Source organism: Anneissia japonica, unplaced genomic scaffold (assembly GCF_011630105.1).
Source record: "Anneissia japonica isolate Jap-2015-1 unplaced genomic scaffold, ASM1163010v1 scaffold5494_len192822_cov183, whole genome shotgun sequence".
In the NCBI taxonomy this organism is placed as follows: domain Eukaryota; kingdom Metazoa; phylum Echinodermata; class Crinoidea; order Comatulida; family Comatulidae; genus Anneissia; species Anneissia japonica.
Genome location: NW_022717237.1, coordinates 181959 through 192955, shown reverse-complemented (window position 1 = coordinate 192955; position 10997 = coordinate 181959). Strand labels below are relative to the sequence as shown.

General features: G+C 34.6%; 1 protein-coding gene across 1 annotated transcript in view; it reads left to right on the top strand.

Annotated features, from left to right (window-relative positions):
* The first annotated feature begins 6160 nt into the window (after positions 1–6160).
* LOC117110163 (hyalin-like) overlaps positions 6161–10997 on the top strand; it is a 13217-nt gene continuing 8380 nt past the window's right edge. The window contains exons 1-3 of the mRNA XM_033252777.1: positions 6161–6179; positions 7638–7787; positions 8133–8375. Of these exons, the coding sequence (XP_033108668.1) occupies positions 6161–6179; positions 7638–7787; positions 8133–8375 (412 nt within the window). The remainder of the gene's footprint in view (positions 6180–7637; positions 7788–8132; positions 8376–10997) is intronic.

Genomic DNA, 10997 nt, shown 5'->3' with positions numbered 1-10997 from the left:
ATTATATAAAAAATAACTGCTTTTACATTTCATTATATATAAATAGTAGCTGTTGCAAAACCGTTATTAGTTGTGTCATTTTTGGCAATTCCGTGACCGTGGAGAGGCTAACTTAGTTTTTCAGTGGATTTGTCTTCCTTGAGGGTATAATAATAAAAATAGCTTGGGTGTCCCTCGCGAAAGTGTGGGCATAACCTGTGAGAGCCCTAAATCCAAAATGGCCACCTTCCGCCATTATTCTTTCAGTGTTTTGGCCTACTGATAGACAATAAAACTACAATTAATTATACAGAGGTCATCTCAGAGGTCAAAGGTCAACATTTGTGGTTGATTTAAAATGAAGTTATTCGTTTCGTTGCTTTATAAAATTCCATTTTACTGTACTGTTTATATCTTGGAATTCATATTTAAAATGTCTAATTGATTTGGATTTGACCTTCAAATCTAAAAATGCTGCTGAGGTCATCACATGTGTCAAAGGTCAATATTAATTAATAAAAAAGAAGCTTTTTTAGTTCCATTGGTTATAAAATTCCTGTTTACTGTACTATTAATATTCTGGAATTCACATTTGATGACCCATTGATTGACCTTCAAATCTAAATTTCTGTTGAGGTCATCTCAGGTGTCAAAGGTCAGCATTTCTGGTTAATGGAATAGTTTTTAGCTAGTTACATTGGTTATATTCTAGTGTAGTAGTGTACTGTTAATATCCAGGAATTCTTATTTGAGGTCCAATTGATTTTAAAGGTTTGACCTTAAAATCCAAGAATGCTGCTAATTTTTAGCTCACGCAGTCAAATGTTCAAGTTCATCTCAGAAGTTAAAAGGTTACAATTGTAATATATTCTAATTCTAATACTAATTTCCTGAATTCTAAACAAAGTAAGTTATTTCTTAAACAATAGGCTGCTACTCCTCATCTGAGTCTCTTGTATCACTTCTACAGTACTACTGTACTCTCATCGCTGGTTCTCAAGATATTCACTATTGAGCTGGTGCAGCAAGGGTGGCAGAGTACTGGTGAACAATTCAAGATTTCTTAAAATCATAACAAATAGAGGACGGATGCTAGTCTAGCAACTTAAAATGGCACTGGCAATATGTGATGTAGTTTGTCCTTGTTCAAATGGTGCAACGTGTCTTTATCAGGTAGAAGGCCGGCTGTACTCTTCTCAGTTTACGCCCCTTGGAAGCTCTGGCCTACCAGAAAGTGATATCTGAACTCAGTATAGATCTTACCCATCTAGCAAACAAACATGAGCTCCATATAGTAAAGTTATGGGCCAAAATGTGGGCCCCCTGCAGTTTGGTCTACACTGGAAAGGGTGCCTTCGAAGTTCGCCCAAATGGAAAAATATAGAACCTTTAATTTTAAAAGGATATATTTGTGTCCCTTAATGTTTGCATTATAGTTTTGATTGGAACCCATATGGGTATGCCCAAATTAATTCATGGGCCCATTGTAAACTATATTTGGGTATTTTAAGGGTTGAATAGGGGTTGAAACGTAAGGGTACCCTACAAATTGGCTCATACGAGAAAGAGCTGCTTTGCTCCCTAAATCCATAAGGGTCTGAAAAATTCGCAGCTCCTTCTTGTGTAAAATAATAATGGATCTAATCGACTTCTGTAGACAAAAATACACTGAGTTCAAGATATACAAACCATAATTTCTTTAAATTAAAGAACACCAACTGGAGAAGACAAAAGATTTCATCAGCCTTGTCTTCATCCTTTAAATTTCCTGCACTCGATTTAGCAGTTTCCTCACCTCAGGAGTTGTCAATCACCTTCTTCGATTTTTTCTGTACCCAAAATACCCAAATGTGTGGTCATTGCCAGTGCTCACAAAGAAAGGTATGAGGGTATTTGTGAAATCTTCTGTGAGCACCGACCATGTCTTTGGATTTGGGAAAAATATTTGGTGTGTATATTGTTATGTGTAGATATCTTGCTGCCCATTGATCACGCACATCATCCTTAATACTGTAGAAAGGAAATACCTGTCATAATAAGTTTGATGGGCCATGCAAGAGCGTGGCATGAGTTTATATAAGATGGTGCATATTTATTCTTTTTTTAAGTAGTCACTCCAGTGGTACTCTGAGCCATCTCTCATTTTAGCCATATCAACGACTGATAGAGTATGAAATTTTCAACAGTATCCAAGCCCAAAGACATTCAAATGAAGTGTGGTTTATTCTGAAAACAAGGTAAAACTGCAGAAGCTTGATAGATCAAAATTGGTTAAAAAAACAAATTTGGTGACATCGTTTACTGTGAAGGTGAGAACCTGAGCACTGGTGTGGCAAGCAGAGATTATGGATTCAGAGTCAGATACAATGCTGCTCTCAGCCTATGCCAATTGATAACAGAGATACATTGAAGAAGTTGTACTAGACAGACGTGTATCCAAGTTAGGACGTATCAATTCTTCTAGGTGATCTACTGATGTGATGCTCTCTGAAGCGAGGGAGCATTTACTGTACGTGAAACTGAGGGTAAAAGTCTGGTGTTAAAGGACAAAGTCAAAGTCACACATTGTAAAATGAGACTTTTTGACCATTGAGAGCCAAGGTTTGTAACCTGTTACCTTCTGAGATGCACTTAGTGTAGTTTTTACTTGCATAAAGTTTGAAAATTTGACACTTGGGAGCTGAAAATCAACAGTATGGATTTGAAGGTCAAATATAAACTAATTGGACATCAATATGAATTCCTGGATATCTACTATACAGTACATTGGAACTAACTGGAATGTTATAGCCAATGTACAGTAACTAGCTAAAAGCTTGACCTCTGAGATGACCTCTGTATAATTAATTGTAGTTTTACTGTCCATCAGTCAATTCAGCATGATAAGAGCTTTCATGCAATCCTTTTATAAGGCACTATGACGAATTTACAAAAAAAGCGGTTTTTGACAAAAAAAATTGGTGGTCATCTTAGATTTGAAGGTCAAAACTAGGTTGAATCTTCAATCCGACATCAAAAATGAAATCCTGGACCCCTGAAACCCCTAAATCCATGCACTAAAGCATGTAGGCCAAAACACTGAAATAATAAATTTCAAAATGGCGGAAGGCGGCCATATTTGATTTAGGGCTCCCACAGGTTATGCCCACACTTTCGCGAGGGACACCCAAGCTATTTTTGTTATTATACCCTCAAGGAAGACAAATCCACTGAAAAACTAAGTTAGCCTCTCCACGGTCACGGAATTGTACATAATCACTGACATTTCTTAAATTTTATTCATCATCGACCATGGATAAGTGAGCAATATTGTAGTAAATTGAGACTGGCTACATTGGGTTTCTGTGTCCACTTTAGGCCTAGGCTGGTTTCTACTTTGGAGGAGCAAAATGCTCACCTGCACTAAATTGGTGTAGGTTGGTTTAGACACATCAGTTTGTAACAAGTAACTAGGTCTTTGATATGAGCTAACACCATGTTTTCTCCAACGCTTACGCTCCTTGTTTAGACCACCCGTGGCCATGCCATTGTTAGATAACAGTAGGTGTACACCTGTAGTGGTTGCTTGGTAAGTATCGCGTACCATTTCTTCAGTGTGGCCTAGAGGAGTTGTCATATTCCACTATAAAATTCACACAAAAATACATATCTAAGTATTCAAAACAAACAACCAAAATGTCACTGGAATACACAAAATATCCAATATTAAACACAGATTGAATAAACAAATCCCTTACTGGTCAGAAAGTGCTAAAAATTAGCGCTGGCAGATATAGTGTGGTCCCTAGTGTCATTTCGCAAGATAGGCTTGCCCAAAGCAATTTTATTGCATTTTCCGGATATTTTGGGTATGCTGAATCCAAAAATGCAAGGGTCCATTTTTTTTGATAACGTCTTGGCCGCCATATTGGAATTTCAAAATGGCTGCCATTTTAACAATAAAAATGACTATAACTCTACTATTAAAGCAGATATTGACATAATTTCAAGTGCTACCCTATGTTTTAAATGTCAACCTATTTGATTTTAATATTGTCATAGACCATAGATGGCGGCCATTTTGAATTTCAAGATGGCCGACCGTTTTTCAACAAAATCTTTCTGGAAAACAGATATTTCAATTATCATGGTGTTTACAACAATATAAATTACAGTGCATGCCTCAACCCTGTGCCTACATAGCCAATTACACACAGGGCGTTTATGGGCGAATCCATTTTGTGCTCAAGTGGTATGTTTAAAATAAATAAATATAAATAAATTCAGGAAGAAATCACAAACCTTACAGAAAGGCAGTATATCAACAAATGAACTATAAAATATACACAAATACATATACATGTGACTTAAACTTGCCTGTATAGTAAACCCGATAACGAACGCAGGGCATGTATGGGTGATTCCATTTTTCCTTGAGGGGTAAGTTTAAAATATATGAATATGCATGATACTTAAGCTTATAGAGCACACAATTAGGCGTCCAGGATGAGTTTAACCGCTACCAATGTAGAAACAGCGTCTTTGTTACTGGGTACACACATGCACCCTGTTAGGCAGTTTGTTCCACCTCAGGATATACAGTACCTTATGCTACTCATATTTTACGAAGTTTGGTGAATTTTATAAGTATTTTATAGGCATCAAGCTAATGTAATATGATTTCATATTAGTTGTATTTCCAGTGGCGGATCTAGGAATTCGAAATAGAAGGGCCCAGGGAGGGTAATTTCACAGATAGAAGATCTATACTACCTCAGCCCTACAATGGTTGGAGCTGAGATAAGAAAATTTGTGATTGTGGCACCTCCAGATGGCCAGAAATTGCACTTCCAAACATAAAATTTGAATCTTTATAGCTCAATTTTATATTGAACAATTTAGCAGGGTGGGGCGGGCCGGCTGGGTCCCCTTGAGTCCGCCACTGGGTACTTCAGCAGATGGAGGATCTATACCACCTCAGCCCCGCCATGGTTGGGCTGAAGTAAGAAAATTTGTGATTATGGCACCTTTGGATGGCCGGAAATTATACTCTTAGTCTTCAAATTTGAATATAATTTTCTTATATCTCCATTAAAAAAAAAAGAACAATTTAGCCTCCCCTTGAATGCGCCACAGATTTCTGAACAAAGTCGAAGTTGAGATTGCTTCCACGACCTCAATAAATTATTTATTATGAGGGTTATCCTTGATATGGGTTCCCCGACAGAAACTTCACTTTTCCCCCAATGGATAAAAATTACACTTGTATGTAGCTCAGAAATGAGTCGAACATAGAAATAGAGTTGTTCCAAGGAGAGTCTTGCGTAAATAAAATGTCCACCCGCCTCAGCCCCACAACTGTTGGAAAATTATGATTATGGCACATCTAGATGGCCGGAAATGGCACTCTTAGATTAAAAGTTGAATACAATTTTGTCTGTTTTCTCCATTTTTTTTTTTGTTTTTTTTTGATAATTTTGAAAAAAAAAGGGATGGGGTCCAGTGCTGACTGGGTTTCCCATTGAATCTGCCACTGTTCAATATAACACTTGACATAGCCTACATTTTGTTTCACAAAATGATTAATTCCTAATGTCAAGGGAAAGATTTTTTTATTTAAAATATTTTCTTTTTACTCAATACAGTTTTTACAACCTATAACCATTAACTACAGTGTACCGTACTGTAAAATCTGTACTGGTACTTAACCTTCAGACAACTTTATTTTTCAAAAGTGGCCTAATAAGTATCTTATTGTTTTCGTTAAATTAGAGTTTAAATGTGGTTATATAATGCTAGTTTAAAGGTTTACTGTAAGCCAGTCAGTTACACTTACTATACATCTTCGTGGTCAGCATAAAGAGAACTAGAACGTCGCTTCATTAAGAGTGCCTACCTCCCCCTATATGCCTAAATACAGAATTTACGAATGCAGGCGATTTTTTCTGCATGCACGAGGGTGGGTTTCAAGGAAACTTTACAGACGCACATATACAGACGTCAATCACACATTTGGTTGCTCAACTCAAAAAAGAACTTGTAGTGTTCGTTAGAAAATTTTAAAAAAATCTATATTTTATAATAATTATAATAATAATAATAATAGGTCAATTTATAAGGTGCAAATAAACAAGGTGTAAGCACGAAATAACAATAATAATAATAATAATAATAATAATAATGACATTGCAGCGTTCGTAAAATGTTTGTCACTGGTGCTGGTAACAGTCACAAAAGGGGGGGGGGGCCAGTAGAAAAAGTGGGTGGGCTAATGGCCCTTCTGGCCCCCCGCTTTCGCCGCCGTTGGGAAAAACCAATGAAATGGTGATACAGTAGTTCTGGAAGATTATTCTCATTGTTTACTTCTATTCAGCGTCTTCCGCATCATCCCGTATCAACTACTGTATCACCATTTTATTGGTTTTTCCCTTCTGTTATACAATAATGATACTCGTTTACTACACTTCCAGTTAAACTCCCTCATTCCTTGTTTGTATACTTTAATTGGCGCCGTTCTTCTTGCAGTGCACAGTAGTGCAGCCGCATAAGGTTGGAGTTTAGATGCTTGGTGGTTAAGATGCTTGATTTCCAATCCCAGAGTCCTGGGTTCAATTCCTGTCAGTGTTGCAGGATTTTTTCCCACGACCAAAAACTCCACTCCCTAAATTTCCAATCCCTATATCCCGAGGTGGAACATACGACCTAACAGGGTGCCTGTGTGTACCCAGATGTAACAAAAACGCTGTTTCTACATTGGTGGTGGTTAAACTCATCCTGGATGCCTAATAGTGTGCTTTAAGTATCATGCATATATTTATATATTTTAAACCCCTGAAGGTTAAATGGAATCGCCCATACATGCCCTGCGTGTGTTAACGGGTATATCGAGCAGGTAAGTTTAAGTCACATGTATATGTATTTGTGTATATTTTATAGTTCATTTGTTGATAGACAGCCTTTCTGTAAGGTTTGTAATTTCTTCCTGAATTTATTTATATTTATTTTTTTTAAACATACCCCTTGAGCACAAAATAAATTCGCCCATAAACGCCCTGTGTGTAATCATGGAGGAAATATATTCCTCCATGGTGTAATTGGCTATGTAGGCACAGGGTTGAGGCATGCACAGTAATTTATATTGTTGTAAGCACCATGATAATTGAAATAACTGTTTTCCAGGAAGATTTTGTTGAAAAACGGTCGGCCATCTTGAAATTCAAAATGGCCGCTATCTATGGTCTATGACAATATTACAATCAAATAGATTGAAAACATAGGGTTAACACTTGAAATTAAGTCAATATCTGCTTTAATAGTAGAGTTATGGTCATTTCTATGGTTAAAATGGCAGCCATTTTGAAATTCCAATATGGCGGCCAAGACGATATTGAAAAAAATGGACCCTTGCATTTTTGGATTCAGCATACCCAAAATATCCAGAAAATGCAATAAAATTGCTTTGGGCAAGCCTATCTCGCAAACCTGTTTTTTTGGACACTAGGTTTCTCACTAATAGGCCTGCCAGCTTCACGGTCTCTCTCAAAATGCTACATACATTGATTAAACAATAGTGAATGTACAATTTTTGTCTTGTTAAGAGGTAAAATTTGTTCTAAAAAATATGTTACAACTTAAAAAAATATTTTATTAAGTACAGTATAATATCTTATTTTATATAGATGAAGAAGATCCAAAGATTACTGGATGTCCTAGTGACATTACTCTGAATACTGATTCCAGTTTACCATATACTAATGCCACATGGATAGCTCCTAATGCCACAGATAATTCAGGGAATGTTACCTTAGTTTCTACACATGATTCTGGTGGTGGGTTTATATTGACAACTACAAAAAGTGTCCATAGCTCCTTTGATCTAAGCTGCCAGATGTTTTCCGCAGTGGCGTAACCACCGGGAGACAAGGGGAAAATATCCATCTGTGGAAAATCTTTCCCCACCCCTTGATAAATGCCCTTTTCACCCCTTGAAAGTGCCTAAAAATATCAAATTACACGCGCTTCATGCGTATTTCTTGTTAAAGTAGGCCAATTTCCTCTTAAAAATTGCAAATTTTTTTTGGGAGTTTCGATCAATTCTGACGAAATTAGAATTAAAAACTCAAAAACACTTAAAAAATATATTTTACTAAGTAATATTTTATTTTATTTTATAGATGAAGAAGATCCAAATATCATTGGATGTCCTAGTAAAATTACTGTGAATACTACTGCTATGTTACCATATGCTAATGTGACATGGATAGCTCCTAATGCCACAGATAATTCAGGGAATGTTACCTTAGTTTCTACACATGATTCTGGTGGTGGGTTTATATTGACAACTACGACTGTTGTGTACACCGCTACTGATCCATACGGTAACCAAGCAATTTGCTTCTTCAATATCACTGTATCAGGTGAGAAAAATTTGCATTTTCTCATAAATGAAAAAGATTTTATTTGGTAATTGTATGTATTACTATATTACATGGATTTTTATACATACATACATTGCTGACAATACAGTATGTTTGATTAATATCATTATACCATGAGTAAGTCATATCTGTTTTCGGTCTACAGCATGCTGTGGATGTCCAAAATGTAGCATTATATTAAGTTTTTCTGTGAGCCTGTGAGTTTGTGCATATGATGATTTTTTCTGTTCATTTCTTTTGTTGTATACCTATTTTTGTCATGATGTTATATATTTTTTCTCAATTTAAAAAAATTCTATATGCACATGTTTGTGCTCCTCTATTCTCTGATCTTTTTACTTTAATATTTTTTTTATCCAGTGTAAAAAATAGGAACAAGTTGTAATAATCGTATCAAGCATCTCATCAACGAAAAGTTCCTATTTGAGCGCAGTTATCATTATTTTTACTATTTGTTTCTATCGTGTTTACGGTGCTACGTAGCAACTTTGATTTGAAATATAAATATATATTCAAGGTTTATTTAACAAATTATTTCTCAATTACAGCAAAAGCTGAATTAGCACAATATTAACATCAAAAAATTACAACCACAAAAACAGAATAGGTCTATATACCAACGATAGCTCTATAGATATTGTGAAAACCAGGGAAGAATACCAAATCAATATACTAATCACGAAGGAAATTGGATACGACTTGCGTCAATCCACAAACAATCAATGAAAACTGGTTATAATAACGCGGCTTTTAAGGGGAAACTCTTTTGTCTATGATTTTGCCTTAACGTCGTTTAAGTTTCCCCTTAGCGACACTACTTTCTCCTTAAGGTACTGTTTTTAACCCTCTTCATTGTTAAGGCTTCCCCTTATGGATGGATCTATATATATTTAATTGATGTTGTTGATGTGGATCCACGTATGTCTCATCGTAAGAGTAAATAACGCAGACACAATAAACTGCTACGATACTTTGACTTGTAGGAGACATAGAAATATTTTTATTTGTGAAATTTTCGGCAACTCCTGTTACCTTCATCAGCACTTGTGTGTCTATGAGAAACTTAACAGAATATACCAAATTTCCCTATGCCTAACTACTAGTAGGCCTAGGCCTAGCTGTGCCTACCTTTGGATAAATTAATAATAGGCTCTAAAAGGTATAAGGCCTAGATATATCGTCATTGCCATAAAAACAGTCGGAAGAACGAAATGAATAAACAATACCATAAATGTTGGTCTCTGATTCCCCACAAGGGCCAGCGGGATAACCAAAAAGTAAAATAAATTACTGTCAAAGTGGATCTCCATCTGATATGGGGAATCAGAGAACAACAAAACACAAAGGAAATGTTTAAGGTTTTTGGTTTAATTTTTACATTTACAGTAATCCAGTGTTAGGCCCACTGAATTGTTTAAATAATTAAATCATTGAAAATATAATAGAATTTTACAGTAAAACTTATAAGATTATTTTTTAACACAGAATGAAATGGATAACATTTTATTTAAAAACAGATTTTACATAGACATAAGATGATTTAGATGCTGAATCATTAATAATAGTATATACCTATTGTATTTCTATAAATTAATCAACAAATATTTCGTTAATCAAACTATTGTAAATAAGCCTATTGAAGTATTATTCAAGTATTACTCTTCAAGTACTTAGCAATTATTATTATTATTATTATTATTATTATTATTATTATTATTATCATTAATGTTATTATTATAATTTTATAATTATTATTATATTTTAATTGTTTATCAACCATATTATAACATTGAAAATGTGAATCATGTGGATAAAATTATCATAGAAAATAAACCACCAACCTTCAATAATACGCAATATACCAGAGGCGATTAATGAACGACTTTCTAATATATCATCAAATGAAGAAGCCGTACCACCATCCCAAGAAGCACTCAGAGCGGGTATGACCATAAGATTAAATTTGAACCAACCCGCAAAGGAAACCAAAACAAACGAAATCGACAACGTAAAATCATCTGGTTCAGCCCACCATATAGCGATAATGTTTCAACCAACATAGGCCATATAAATTTCTATATCCATCATAAACCTATTATATTCCTATAAATTAATCAACAAATATTTCATTAATCAAACTATTGTAAATAGGCCTATTGAAGTATTATTCAAGTATTAGTCTTCAAGCACTTAAGCAATTATTATTATTATTATTATTATTATTATTATTATTAATGTTATTATTATTATAATTTTATACATTGTTTATCAACCATATTATAACAATTTAAAATGTGAATCATGTGGATAAAATTATCATAGAAAATAAACTTATAATTTTCCTAAACCTATAAATTACAGATTTAAAAAAGAGGTTTTGCATAGACGTAACTTGATTTAAAGTATTATTTTTTTTGTTTTATTCCTTGTTTTATTTATAATGGCCAAGGCCTAATATATATGTATATATTTAAAGTATAAATAATTATAATTAATTGTATTAATCAGTAGACCAAAGCCTACTATAGGCACAGTAGGCCTATATGATTATGAATAACATATTTTCCTATTCGAGCATTGTTATTATTCTTTTTTTATTTA